General features: G+C 37.1%; 1 protein-coding gene across 1 annotated transcript in view; it reads right to left on the bottom strand.

Moving 5' to 3' along the window:
• Window positions 1-10368, bottom strand: part of LOC119729710 (proteasome subunit beta type-4-like) — a 16715-nt gene extending 6347 nt beyond the window's left edge. The window contains exon 1 of the mRNA XM_038202405.1: window positions 10226-10368. Within this exon, the coding sequence (XP_038058333.1) occupies window positions 10226-10338 (113 nt within the window). The 5' untranslated portion in view covers window positions 10339-10368. The remainder of the gene's footprint in view (window positions 1-10225) is intronic.
• Window positions 10369-10687: the final 319 nt, after the last annotated feature.

The raw sequence follows: 10687 nt of genomic DNA, 5'->3' as shown, positions 1-10687 counted from the left end.
TTTTTGACCCAAAAATCCAACTCCACAAAAATTGCTCAAAAGTTTACAAGAGGTGCCTGGAGGCCAGAATTGAATTTTCTGAAGAGTTCAACTCATTACATTCAGTATCCAGTGAGAAAACAAAAACTTTTTGCTTTTTTACCAAATGCCCCAAAACTTCAACGTTTTCCATAGCCGGCATCATCGAAAAAGTCAGTTTTTGACCCAAAAATCCAACTCCACAAAAATTGCTCAAAAGTTACAAGAGGTGCCTAGAGGACAGAATGAATTTCCTGAAAAGTTTAACTCATTACATTCAGTATCCAGTGAGAAAACAATCTTTTTGGGTTTTTACAAAATGCCCCCAAAACTTCAACTTTTTCCATAGCCGGCATCATCAAAAAAGTCAGTTTTTGACCCAAAAATCCAACTCCACAAAAAATGCTCAAAAGTTTACAAGAGGTGCCTAGAGGCCAGAATTGAATTCCTGAAGAGTTCAACTCATTACATTCAGTATCCAGTGAGAAAACAAAACTTTTTCGCTTTTTTACCAAATGCCCCAAAACTTCAACGTTTTCCATAGCCGGCATCATCGAAAAAGTCAGTTTTTGACCCAAAAATCCAACTCGATAAAAATTGCTCAAAAGTTTACAAGAGGTGCCTAGAGGCCAGAATTGAATTCCCTGAAGAGCTCACTCATTACATCAGTATCCAGTAGAGAAAACAAAATTTTTTTCGCTTTTTTACAAAATGCCCCCAAAACTTCCACGTCTTCCATAGCCGGCATCATCGAAAAAGTCAGTTTTTGACCCAAAAATCCAACTCCACAAAAATTGCTCAAAAGTTTACAAGAGGTGCCTAGAGGCCAGAATTGAATTTCCTGAAAAGTTTAACTCATTATATTCAGTATCCAGTGAGAGAGAAAACAATCTTTTTGGCTTTTACAAAATGCCCCCAAAACTTCAACGTCTTCCATAGCCGGCATCATCGAAAAAGTCAGTTTTTGACCAAAAAATCCAACTCGACAAAAATTGCTCAAAAGTTTTACCAGAGGTGCCTAGAGGCAGAATTGAATTCCCTGAAGAGATTAACTCATTACATTCAGTATGCAGTGAGAAAACAATCTTTTTGGCTTTTTACAAAATGCCCCCAAAACTTCAACGTTTTCCATAGCCGGCATCATAAAAAAAAGTCAGTTTTTGACCCAAAAATCCAACTCCACAAAAATTGCTCAAAAGTTTACAAGAGGTGCCTAGAGGCCAGAATTGAATTCCCTGAAGAGTTCAACTCATTACATTCAGTATCCAGTGAGTAAACAAAACTTTTTCGCTTTTTTACCAAATGCCCCAAAACTTCAACGTTTTCCATAGCCGGCATCATCGAAAAAGTCAGTTTTGACCCAAAAATCCAACTCGACAAAAATTGCTCAAAAGTTTACAAGAGGTGCCTAGAGGCCAGAAATGAATTTCCTGAAAAGTTTAACCCATTACATTCAGTATCCAGTGAGAAAACATTCTTTTTGGCTTTTTACAAAATGCCCCCAAAACTTCAACGTTTTCCATAGCCGGCATCATCGAAAAAGTCAGTTTTTGACCCAAAAATCCAACTCCACAAAAATTGCTCAAAAGTTTACAAGAGGTGCCTAGAGGCCAGAATTGAATTCCTGAAGAGTTCAACTCATTACATTCAGTATCCAGTGAGAAAACAAAACTTTTTCGCTTTTTTACCAAATGCCCCAAAACTTCAACGTTTTCCATAGCCGGCATCATCGAAAAAGTCAGTTTTTGACCCAAAAATCCAACTTGACAAAAATTGCTCAAAAGTTTACAAGAGGTGCCTAGAGGCCAGAAATGAATTTCCTGAAGTTTAACTCATTACATTCAGTATCCAGTGAGAAAACATCTTTTTGGCTTTTTACAAAATGCCCCCAAAACTTCAACGTTTTCCATAGCCGGCATCATCGAAAAAGTCAGTTTCTGACCCAAAAATCCAACTCCACAAAAATTGCTCAAAAGTTTACAAGGAGTGCCTAGAGGCCAGAATTGAATTCCCTGAAGAGTTCAACTCATTACATTCAGTATCCAGTGAGAAAACAAAACTTTTTCGCTTTTTTACCAAATGCCCCAAAACTTCAACGTTTTCCATAGCCGGCATCATCGAAAAAGTCAGATTTTGACCCAAAAATCCAACTCGACCAAATTTGCTCAAAAGTTAAAAAGAGTTGCCTAGAGGCCAGAATTGAATTTCCTGAAAAGTTTAACTCATTACATTCAGTATCCAGTGAGAAAACAATCTTTTGGCTTTTTACAAAATGCCCCCAAAACTTCAACGTTTTCCATAGCCGGCATTATCGAAAAAGTCAGTTTTTGACCCAAAAATCCAACTCCACAAAAATTGCTCAAAAGTTTACAAGGAGTGCCTGGAGGCCAGAATTGAATTTCCTGAAAAGTTTAACTCATTACATTCAGTATCCAGTGAGAAAACAATCTTTTTGGCTTTTTTACAAAATGCCCCCAAAACTTCAACGTTTTCCATAGCCGGCATCATCGAAAAAGTCAGTTTTTGACCCAAAAATCCAACTCCACAAAAATTGCTCAAAAGTTTACAAGAGGTGCCTAGAGGCCAGAAATGAATTTCCTGAAAAGTTTAACTCATTACATTCAGTATCCAGTGAGAAAACATTCTTTTTGGCTTTTTACAAAATGCCCCCAAAACTTCAACTTTTTCCATAGCCGGCATCATCAAAAAAGTCAGTTTTTGACCCAAAAATCCAACTCGACAAAAATTGCTCAAAAGTTTACAAGAGGTGCCTAGAGGCCAGAATTGAATTCCCTGAAGAGTTTAACTCATTACATTCAGTATCCAGTGAGAAAAGAAAACTTTTTCGCTTTTTTACCAAATGCCCCAAAACTTCAACGTTTTCCATAGCCGGCATCATCGAAAAAGTCAGTTTTTGACCCAAAAATCCAACTCGACAAAAATTGCTCAAAAGTTTACAAGAGGTGCCTAGAGGCCAGAAATGAATTTCCTGAAAAGTTTAACTCATTACATTCAGTATCCAGTGAGAAAACATTCTTTTTGGCTTTTTACAAAATGCCCCCAAAACTTCAACGTTTTCCATAGCCGGCATCATCGAAAAAGTCAGTTTCTGACCCAAAAATCCAACTCCACAAAAATTGCTCAAAGGTTTACAAGGAGTGCCTAGAGGCCAGAATTGAATTCCCTGAAGAGTTCAACTCATTACATTCAGTATCCAGTGAGAAAACAAAACTTTTTCGCTTTTTTACCAAATGCCCCCAAAACTTCAACGTTTTCCATAGCCGGCATCATCGAAAAAGTCAGTTTTTGACCCAAAAATCCAACTCGACAAAAATTGCTCAAAAGTTAACAAGAGTTGCCTAGAGGCCAGAATTGAATTTCCTGAAAAGTTTAACTCATTACATTCAGTATCCAGTGAGAAAACAATCTTTTGGCTTTTTACAAAATGCCCCAAAACTTCAACGTTTTCCATAGCCGGCATTATCGAAAAAGTCAGTTTTTGACCCAAAAATCCAACTCGACAAAAATTGCTCAAAAGTTTACAAGAGGTGCCTGGAGGCCAGAATTGAATTTCCTGAAAAGTTTAACTCATTACATTCAGTATCCAGTGAGAAAACAATCTTTTTGGCTTTTTTACAAAATGCCCCCAAAACTTCAACGTTTTCCATAGCCGGCATCATCGAAAAAGTCAGTTTTTGACCCAAAAATCCAACTCCACAAAAATTGCTCAAAAGTTTACAAGAGGTGCCTAGAGGCCAGAAATGAATTTCCTGAAAAGTTTAACTCATTACATTCAGTATCCAGTGAGAAAACATTCTTTTTGGCTTTTTACAAAATGCCCCCAAAACTTCAACTTTTTCCATAGCCGGCATCATCAAAAAAGTCAGTTTTTGACCCAAAAATCCAACTCGACAAAAATTGCTCAAAAGTTTACAAGAGGTGCCTAGAGGCCAGAATTGAATTCCCTGAAGAGTTCAACTCATTACATTCAGTATCCAGTGAGAAAACAAAACTTTTTCGCTTTTTTACCAAATGCCCCAAAACTTCAACGTTTTCCATAGCCGGCATCATCGAAAAAGTCAGTTTTTGACCCAAAAATCCAACTCGACAAAAATTGCTCAAAAGTTTACAAGAGGTGCCTAGAGGCCAGAAATGAATTTCCTGAAAAGTTTAACTCATTACATTCAGTATCCAGTGAGAAAACATTCTTTTTGGCTTTTTACAAAATGCCCCCAAAACTTCAACGTTTTCCATAGCCGGCATCATCGAAAAAGTCAGTTTCTGACCCAAAAATCCAACTCCACAAAAATTGCTCAAAGGTTTACAAGGAGTGCCTAGAGGCCAGAATTGAATTCCCTGAAGAGTTCAACTCATTACATTCAGTATCCAGTGAGAAAACAAAACTTTTTCGCTTTTTTACCAAATGCCCCCAAAACTTCAACGTTTTCCATAGCCGGCATCATCGAAAAAGTCAGTTTTTGACCCAAAAATCCAACTCGACAAAAATTGCTCAAAAGTTAACAAGAGTTGCCTAGAGGCCAGAATTGAATTTCCTGAAAAGTTTAACTCATTACATTCAGTATCCAGTGAGAAAACAATCTTTTTGGCTTTTTACAAAATGCCCCCAAAACTTCAACGTTTTCCATAGCCGGCATTATCGAAAAAGTCAGTTTTTGACCCAAAAATCCAACTCGACAAAAATTGCTCAAAAGTTTACAAGAGGTGCCTGGAGGCCAGAATTGAATTCCTGAAAAGTTTAACTCATTACATTCAGTATCCAGTGAGAAAACAATCTTTTTGGCTTTTTTACAAAATGCCCCCAAAACTTCAACGTTTTCCATAGCCGGCATCATCGAAAAAGTCAGTTTTTGACCTAAAAATCCCACTCGACAAAAATTGCTCAAAGGTTTACAAGAGGTGCCTAGAGGCCAGAATTGAATTCCCTGAAGAGTTCAACTCATTACATTCAGTATCCAGTGAGAAAACAAAACTTTTCGCTTTTTTACCAAATGCCCCAAAACTTCAACGTTTTCCATAGCCGGCATCATCGAAAAAGTCAGTTTTTGACCCAAAAATCCAACTCGATAAAAATTGCTCAAAAGTTTACAAGAGGTGCCTAGGGGCCAGAATTGAATTCCCTGAAGAGTTCAACTCATTACATTCAGTATCCAGTGAGTAAACAAAATTTTTTCGCTTTTTTACCAAATGCCCCAAAACTTCAACGTTTTCCATAGCCGGCATCATCGAAAAAGTCAGTTTTTGACCCAAAAATCCAACTCGACAAAAATTGCTCACAAGTTTACAAGAGGTGCCTAGAGGCCAGAAATGAATTTCCTGAAAAGTTTAACTCATTACATTCAGTATCCAGTGAGAAAACATTCTTTTTGGCTTTTTACAAAATGCCCCCAAAACTTCAACGTTTTCCATAGCCGGCATCATCGAAAAAGTCAGTCTTTGACCCAAAAATCCAACTCCACAAAAATTGCTCAAAAGTTTACAAGAGGTGCCTAGAGGCCAGAATTGAATTCCCTGAAGAGTTCAACTCATTACATTCAGTATCCAGTGAGAAAACAAAACTTTTTCGCTTTTTTACCAAATGCCCAAAAACTTTAACGTTTTCCATAGCCGGCATCATCGAAAAAGTCAGTTTTTGACCCAAAAATCCAACTCGACAAAAATTGCTCAAAAGTTTACAAGAGGTGCCTAGAGGCCAGAAATGAATTTCCTGAAAAGTTTAACTCATTACATTCAGTATCCAGTGAGAAAACATTCTTTTTGGCTTTTTACAAAATGCCCCCAAAACTTCAACGTTTTCCATAGCCGGCATCATCGAAAAAGTCAGTTTCTGACCCAAAAATCCAACTCCACAAAAATTGCTCAAAAGTTTACAAGGAGTGCCTAGAGGCCAGAATTGAATTCCCTGAAGAGTTCAACTCATTACATTCAGTATCCAGTGAGAAAACAAAACTTTTTCGCTTTTTTACCAAATGCCCCAAAACTTCAACGTTTTCCATAGCCGGCATCATCGAAAAAGTCAGATTTTGACCCAAAAATCCAACTCGACCAAATTTGCTCAAAAGTTAACAAGAGTTGCCTAGAGGCCAGAATTGAATTTCCTGAAAAGTTTAACTCATTACATTCAGTATCCAGTGAGAAAACAATCTTTTTGGCTTTTTACAAAATGCCCCCAAAACTTCAACGTTTTCCATAGCCGGCATTATCGAAAAAGTCAGTTTTTGACCCAAAAATCCAACTCGACAAAAATTGCTCAAAAGTTTACAAGAGGTGCCTGGAGGCCAGAATTGAATTTCCTGAAAAGTTTAACTCACTACATTCAGTATCCAGTGAGAAAACAATCTTTTTGGCTTTTTACAAAATGCCCCCAAAACTTCAACGTTTTCCATAGCCGGCATTATCGAAAAAGTCAGTTTTTGACCCAAAAATCCAACTCGACAAAAATTGCTCAAAAGTTTACAAGAGGTGCCTGGAGGCCAGAATTGAATTTCCTGAAAAGTTTAACTCATTACATTCAGTATCCAGTGAGAAAACAATCTTTTTGGCTTTTTTACAAAATGCCCCCAAAACTTCAACGTTTTCCATAGCCGGCATCATCGAAAAAGTCAGTTTTTGACCAAAAATCCAACTCGACAAAAATTGCTCAAAAGTTTACAAGAGGTGCAGAGAGGCCAGATTTGAATTTTATGAAGACTTTAACTTATTACATTCAGTATCCAGTGAGAAAACATTCTTTTTGGCTTTTTACAAAATGCCCCCAAAACTTCAACGTTTTCCATAGCCGGCATCATCAAAAAAGTCAGTTTTTGACCCAAAAATCCAACTCGACAAAAATTGCTCAAAAGTTTACAAGAGGTGCCTAGAGGCCAGAATTGAATTCCCTGAAGAGTTCAACTCATTACATTCAGTATCCAGTGAGAAAACAAAACTTTTTCGCTTTTTTACCAAATGCCCCCAAAACTTCAACGTTTTCCATAGCCGGCATTATCGAAAAATTCAGTTTTTGACCCAAAAATCCAACTCGACAAAAATTGCTCAAAAGTTTACAAGAGGTGCCTGGAGGCCAGAATTGAATTTCCTGAAAAGTTTAACTCATTACATTCAGTATCCAGTGAGAAAACAATCTTTTTGGCTTTTTTACAAAATGCCCCCAAAACTTCAACGTTTTCCATAGCCGGCATCATCGAAAAAGTCAGTTTTTGACCTAAAAATCCCACTCGACAAAAATTGCTCAAAGGTTAACAAGAGGTGCCTAGAGGCCAGAATTGAATTCCCTGAAGAGTTCAACTCATTACATTCAGTATCCAGTGAGAAAACAAAACTTTTCGCTTTTTTACCAAATGCCCCAAAACTTCAACGTTTTCCATAGCCGGCATCATCGAAAAAGTCAGTTTTTGACCCAAAAATCCAACTCGATAAAAATTGCTCAAAAGTTTACAAGAGGTGCCTAGAGGCCAGAATTGAATTCCCTGAAGAGCTCACCTCATTACATTCAGTATCCAGTGAGAAAACAAAACTTTTTCGCTTTTTTACAAAATGCCCCCAAAACTTCAACGTCTTTCATAGTCAGCATCATCGAAAAAGTCAGTTTTTGACCCAAAAATCCAACTCCACAAAAATTGCTCAAAAGTTTACAAGAGGTGCCTAGAGGCCAGAATTGAATTTCCTGAAAAGTTTAACTCATTATATTCAGTATCCAGTGAGAAAACAATCTTTTTGGCTTTTTTACCAAATGCCCCAAAACTTCAACGTTTTCCATAGCCGGCATCATCGAAAAAGTCAGTTTTTGACCCAAAAATCCAACTCGACAAAAATTGCTCAAAAGTTTACAAGAGGTGCAGAGAGGCCAGATTTGAATTTTATGAAGACTTTAACTTATTACATTCAGTATCCAGTGAGAAAACAAATCTTTTTGGCTTTTTACAAAATGCCCCCAAAACTTCAATGTTTTCCATAGCAGGCATCATCGAAAAAGTCAGTTTTTGGCCCAAAAATCCAACTCGACAAAAATTGCTCAAAAGTTGCTCAAAAGTTTACAAGAGGTGCCTAGAGGCCAGAATTGAATTTTCTGACGAGTTTAACTCATTACATTCAGTATCCAGTGAGAAAACAAATCTTTTTGGCTTTTTACAAAATGCCCCCAAAACTTCAACGTCTTCCATAGCCGGCATCATCGAAAAAGTCAGTTTTTGACCCAAAAATCCAACTCGACAAAATTTGCTCAAAAGTTTACCAGAGGTGCCTAGAGGCCAGAATTGAATTCCCTGAAGAGATTAACTCATTACATTCAGTATCCAGTGAGAAAACAAAACTTTTTCGCTTTTTACAAAATGCCCCAAAACTTCAACGTTTTCCATAGCTGGCATCATCGAAAAAGTCAGTTTTTGACCCAAAAATACAAGTTCATCAAATGTCCTCAAAAGTTCACACAAGGTGCCTAGAGGCCAGAATTGAATTCCATGAAGAGTTCAACTCATTACATTCAGTATCCAGTGAGAAAAGAAAAAATTGAGATTTTTTACAAAATGCCCCCAAAACTTCAACGTTTTCCATAGCCGGCATCATCGAAAAAGTCAGTTTTTGACCCAAAAATACAAGTTCATCAAATTTGCCCAAAAGTTCACAGGAGGTGCCTGGAGGCCAGAATTGAATTCCCTGAAGAGTTCAACTCATCACATTCAGTATTCAGTGAGAAAAGAAAACTTTTAGATTTTTTACAAAATGCCCCAAAACTTCAACGTTTTCCATAGCCAGCATCATCAAACAAGTCAGGTGTGTTTACAAACACAAATGCCCTGCAACCTTGACTGTTCCCATGACATAACACCTATATCGAACACCGCTATACTGAACATTCGGCTATACTGAATATTGTCATTGGCTCCATTTTTTGTGTTCCAAACCAACCGAACATTGTTGTTGGACAACGTCAACAGAAGAGTGACAAGTAGCTATATTATTTCCCCAAGGAATAGAGGGGGAAAGCCACCCATCGATATAGGTAGTAAGCTCAAGACTGTGTAATTACATAATTCAATAGTCAGCACATGTTCGAAATCGTCTTTAAGTAACTACAAGGATGTGCAGGATGAATAAGCAGGGCGCTATTTATTGACTGTACTAACTAAGGATGCACTGTGCGTTGTCATGTTGGAATTTAGTTACACTTAAAACGTGCACAAATGAGCCTCCAAAGAATACGAGGCTCTGGAAATTACATGAAAAGTAGACATCTGAGAAAGCAGACATTTGTTTTCATTGCTAGTACGTGTATTACGCTTCCAAAGCGTAAATACACTAGCGGCAAAGTCTGAATGTGAAAATCGAAGAAAATAAAAGTACAAGTGACAAATATGATCGCGCAGGGTGTGGCCGATATTTACGGAGGTAGTCCAGTAAATTGGCAGGAGAACTAGACATGACAGACTTGAAAGATGTTACTCGGACTAGTACTTTGCATACTTACAAAATCAGACTTGTATTTGGCATGTTTGAGGTATTTATCACTTCCAAAAACAAATGAATTACAAAAATGGAAAAAAAAATTTACAACCTGACATACCACTTCCACGATTGTGTACAAAGTCTATGGAGAGTCAAGATTTTTTTAAAAGTATTTCCTAACAAAATTGCAAAAGATTCTCACTAGTCCCAGATTCATGTTATCATCATTTTTGCAATGAATGACCTTATTGAGATGATAGGCTTATGAAGAAAAAAGTGGCGTCAGGTTGCAACATTTTCCCCCCAAAATAACTTAGGCCCTAAGGCCTCTTCAGTCAGTAAGAAGGCCTAGCTGACACTATGTTTTTGTCACAGCCATTGTTATTTCAATATTAAATTAGAAAATAAAACGTCCAGAAAACAAGAAACAATCAAAATAAAAAAGAAGTTTAATTTAAATCATAAATTGAAGCAGATTCTTTATGAAGGTATCTAGGCTCTATCTATATATAATGTCGCCAGCTGTCCTAAAAAGAAATGACAACTAATCACTATAAATAATGAGTATGACTGCAACAAATCATTTAAGTGGGGCGACCTGGACATTTATATAGGTCACTGGACAAAAGATGGGGCGAAAAGTGCAAGTGTGAAAATGACGGACCATTTCGACGGCAATTTAACAATAACATTTTAACATTTCTGATACGATCTGTGATTCCAAAATAAAACCATATGAAAATCTCACAGTGTATGTTTAGCTGGCTCGTAAGACGATGACGATTTATTCCCAGGAAGGCTGTAAAACGCTCCTGGACGGGGGCCATTCTGCCAAAAATTTTCTGGTATGTAGGACGCCATGATGATTTTTGAGAAATGAACCTTGTAACCACTTTCAAGATAAACATTTCAAACTTTATTAAAATTAAACAATTTTGTACAAAAAAACAAATTATAGCATAAAAAAAAATAAAAAAACAACTATATAGTTTTTTTGTGCATACGTAGTTTTAAAAGAAAATGAATCCTTCAATTATTTATGAATAAATTATGCCTTTTCTAGCCGAATTTCCGTCTAGCCATGTACTTGTAATCATATATTTTTTTATGGCTACGGTTTCAAGATTTTCCCACTGATCTCTATGTGCAAGATACAGTGATCAGCCATAGCCGGAACGTCCGCTTTGGTTTTACAGAAGTAATTCTCGCG

Source organism: Patiria miniata, unplaced genomic scaffold, assembly GCF_015706575.1.
Source record: "Patiria miniata isolate m_02_andy unplaced genomic scaffold, ASM1570657v1 HiC_scaffold_21, whole genome shotgun sequence".
NCBI classification, from domain to species: Eukaryota; Metazoa; Echinodermata; class Asteroidea; order Valvatida; family Asterinidae; genus Patiria; species Patiria miniata.
Note: the sequence above shows the minus strand (reverse complement) of the source record. Positions and strands in the feature narration are given on the sequence as shown.